Source organism: Zingiber officinale, chromosome 3A (assembly GCF_018446385.1).
Source record: "Zingiber officinale cultivar Zhangliang chromosome 3A, Zo_v1.1, whole genome shotgun sequence".
NCBI classification, from domain to species: domain Eukaryota; kingdom Viridiplantae; phylum Streptophyta; class Magnoliopsida; order Zingiberales; family Zingiberaceae; genus Zingiber; species Zingiber officinale.
In genome coordinates, this window is record NC_055990.1 from 126,316,136 (window position 1) to 126,319,537 (window position 3,402).

A 3,402-nucleotide genomic window follows, 5' to 3' on the forward strand; every position below is an offset into this window, starting at 1 on the left:
TCCTTCCATCTTATCATCCCCCATCTGAGAAGTTCAATAAAATCCAACAATTGTTAGTGTACCATCTGACAATCATATTAAACAACTGAAAACCCTACCTCCAAGGGGCCTCTCTTGGCATTGCATCTCTGACATTTTCAAATTCAAAGAAATCATATTGTACCAATTAGGTAAGACAATATCATACAATCCTTTCCCGTAAAGAGTTGAAGATAAAGAAACAAATAGATACAGAGAAGATATACAAATTTTAAATCTGCTGATAATTAGGACAAATAATATTCACGGGAACAAGGTGATGAAATATGTCAAATTCCGGATCTGTCACCCAACCAGCCAACATGTAGTGATGGAAATGTCTATTTTATGAGCAATATACCGTCAAATGTCAGTAGATGTTTCATCTTCATTAACTTTTTTATTGCAACACAGATGTAGTGCTGGAAGGAACGAGTTGAACCTTTCCCTGAGCGCTGGTGAGATCGAATTACAAGAAATCAGAGGATCCAATGAATGTACCACGCCTTTTCTGAGCAATAAATTAATAGATGCTGAAACATTCCCAGCGAGCATCTCTCTGTGATGAACATCATAGTTATCTACTAGCAGAAACAAAAACTCTAGCAGCATATGTGTAATATCAACATACTGTGGCACAGAATTTATCATCAAAAGCATTGCAGGTTCAATGTTCATGATATTGTCAAACTTTTCATCAAAAAACAACCAGTCATAAAACAAAGCAAGCTTTGCATTTGCCTCGTAATAATTCCTCCTGCAAGACTTCAGAAGCCAACCAATGACCGCCCACCTCGATATGACATTAGAATGAATTATCTCATTCGAAGGATGGTGGACACAACATATGAAGCGAACTATGTCACTTATCATAGACTCACTACCAGGCCAATATAAGTGCTTCTTGACAAACCATGCTTGGTACCTTTTCTGGCTCCCCCATTTCACAAAGGTGAGCAAAAACCTCAATTGGCTTTCCATTTGGGGACTGATCCTCAGCAAGAAAAAGTGTGATGGTGTTCTTCTCCAATAAAGGTTGGACAGACTGGAAAATTCTGAAACCTGGAAACTTTTAGGATCAAACAGCAGATCCTTCCAAATGTCCTTGAACTCAGGAATATAGGTCACATCTTGTAGAATGCGGACAAGATCTCTACCAATATGCATAGACAACTGAAAGTGTTCTCTCAACGCCTTGACACAAAAGTCAATCTCCATCCTCTTCAGCTCTTCCAACTTGAAGCTTCCTCCTAACCTAAAATGATCTGCTAACAACTTGAGATAGACATACAATGCACTTGAGAGGACTATAGGCTCCTCCACCAACCAATCCCAATTGTTAGACAATATTTTAAGAACCTCGACACTCAACCACAAATTGGACTCGCTGAAATCCCCTCCAGTAATCTGCCTCATGAGAGAAATGAACAAAGTTTCGATCTTTTCGGCTGAGATGTGGATCAGCATTGAGCACACCCAGAGCAGCTGACATTTAGGAACCTCCAACAGCCTGGAGAAGGATTCATTGCAAAGTTTGAGGAGGATGGAGGTGAAAATCTCATATCCGTCCACAACAATGGCGTGAAGGTGGGTGAGGTGCACTTTAGCAAGATGCGGTTGTGCCAGTATGCCGAAAGCAATTGCATGATTCAATTGGGAGTACTCGGGAGGAAATGGGATCGTAAGAGGAAAAGGGGGTTTCAACTGGTTCTGCAGGAGAAGGAATGCTTCTCTGAGGGACTTTTCGATGGGATTCTCCGCTTCGTGGGGAACGGTTCGAAGCAGCCTTTCGGGGCACATACCGAATTGTTAGCCTAAAGAAGCAATTACAGAAAAGTCGGAAGAACAACTCACAAGTCTATCACTACCCGCCTACATCAGATTTGGGATCTTGGGTGACCAAAATGAAGCTTCATCGTGGCCACAATTCTAAGGCAGCGGCAGGCGCTCGAGCCTATTCGTTTCAGGAGAGAGGCTACTGCTGGATCTCCCGAATCGATATTTCGTGAAGGGAAGAGGAACCACTGTCAGTTGGGTAAAGGAAGATTTCGGTGGCTTGACATGGAAGAAGGAGAGGATTCGCCGACGGGATGTTGTGAACTGGAAGAGAAGTCGAACCAAAAATTTAAAAAAAAAAAAAAAAAAACTCCCAGGGTTTAGTTTCTTTTTTGAAACTACCCCCAGAAATTTTGTTATTGTCAGAAAACCCCATTCTTTGATTTTGTTTCGAAATCACTTGCCCCCGCGTTTAGGGGTCATTTGGTTCAGGATTATACTTAATACTCTTGGTAGTTATTAATAAAAATCTTATATATATATATATATATATATATATATATATATATATATATATTTGCATGCATTCCGCGCGCGCAGGAGATCGCTCAGTTTTTTTTTTATTTTTTTTGATTTTTTTAATATTTTAAATTTAAAAAATCAATTAAAAAATTTAACATTTCCTTATATAAATTTTTAATACCTTAATATATCCCCTTAACATATTACAATACTCAATAAATGCTTAAATTAATTTTATTTTAATTTTTTTTAAAAACCAAACACTATAACTTAATTGGAAAGCCTAAACCCCAGAGGTAAAATCTAAAAAAAAAAAATAACTTTAACACTATAACCAATGCCTGAACCCTAGAAATAAACTCTTAAAAAAATATTTTATTTTTTATTTTTTTCAATTATTTTTTAATTCATAAACAAATAATTAAAAAAACAAAAACAATTAAAAAAAAACTCATATACAGTGTTGAATCCTGCGCGCGCGCACAGTCGCGCACTGTGCGGCGCAGGATATCAACACTATATATATATATATATATATATATATATATATATATATATATATATATATATATATATATATATATATATATATTGTTGATATCGTGATTGTGCACACACGTCGCGTGTGTAATATAATACATTGAAATCAATCCTTTATAATGAAATTATATCCTTTATAATGAAATTATATTAATCCTTTATAATGAAATTATATTAATTAAAACATTTTACCATAAAAATTCCAATTGTTTAGATTTTCGAGTGTCACCCTTACGTTTAGAATCAAGAATTAATTATTTGAGTAAGATTGAGTTTCCCTATGAAGAAAATTAATTTAATTTAATATTATACTCACCTCGTCAGATCTATGCAATAGTGCAATAATACAGGGTGACGTTAGAGAGTCCAGTAATAACGGACTTCCCTATGAAAAAATTAATTTAATTTAATATTATACTTATATTAATAAAAAAATTAAGAAAAGTTTATTTTTTAACATTGTCAGCCTAAAATATTTATAAAAACTCCTTTGATTATAGTGTTGTCAATTCTAAGATGTGGGACTAAAGAGAACTATATTTTTTT

The 3,402-nt window shown here is 35.2% G+C and overlaps 1 protein-coding gene across 1 annotated transcript; it reads right to left on the reverse strand.

Moving 5' to 3' along the window:
* Positions 1 to 381: 381 nt before the first annotated feature.
* LOC122050636 (integrator complex subunit 3-like) lies at positions 382 to 1,911 on the reverse strand. The gene has a single exon (XM_042611528.1). It carries the CDS (start codon positions 1,816 to 1,818, stop codon positions 382 to 384), a length of 1,437 nt encoding a protein of 478 aa, XP_042467462.1. The 5' UTR covers positions 1,819 to 1,911.
* Between the last annotated feature and the right edge of the window lie 1,491 nt (positions 1,912 to 3,402).

What these genes read in the sequence shown, in the direction of transcription:
- LOC122050636 (XM_042611528.1), bottom strand. Translation starts at nt 1,818, where the DNA reads ATGTGCCCCGAAAGGCTGCTTCGAACCGTTCCCCACGAAGCGGAGAAT.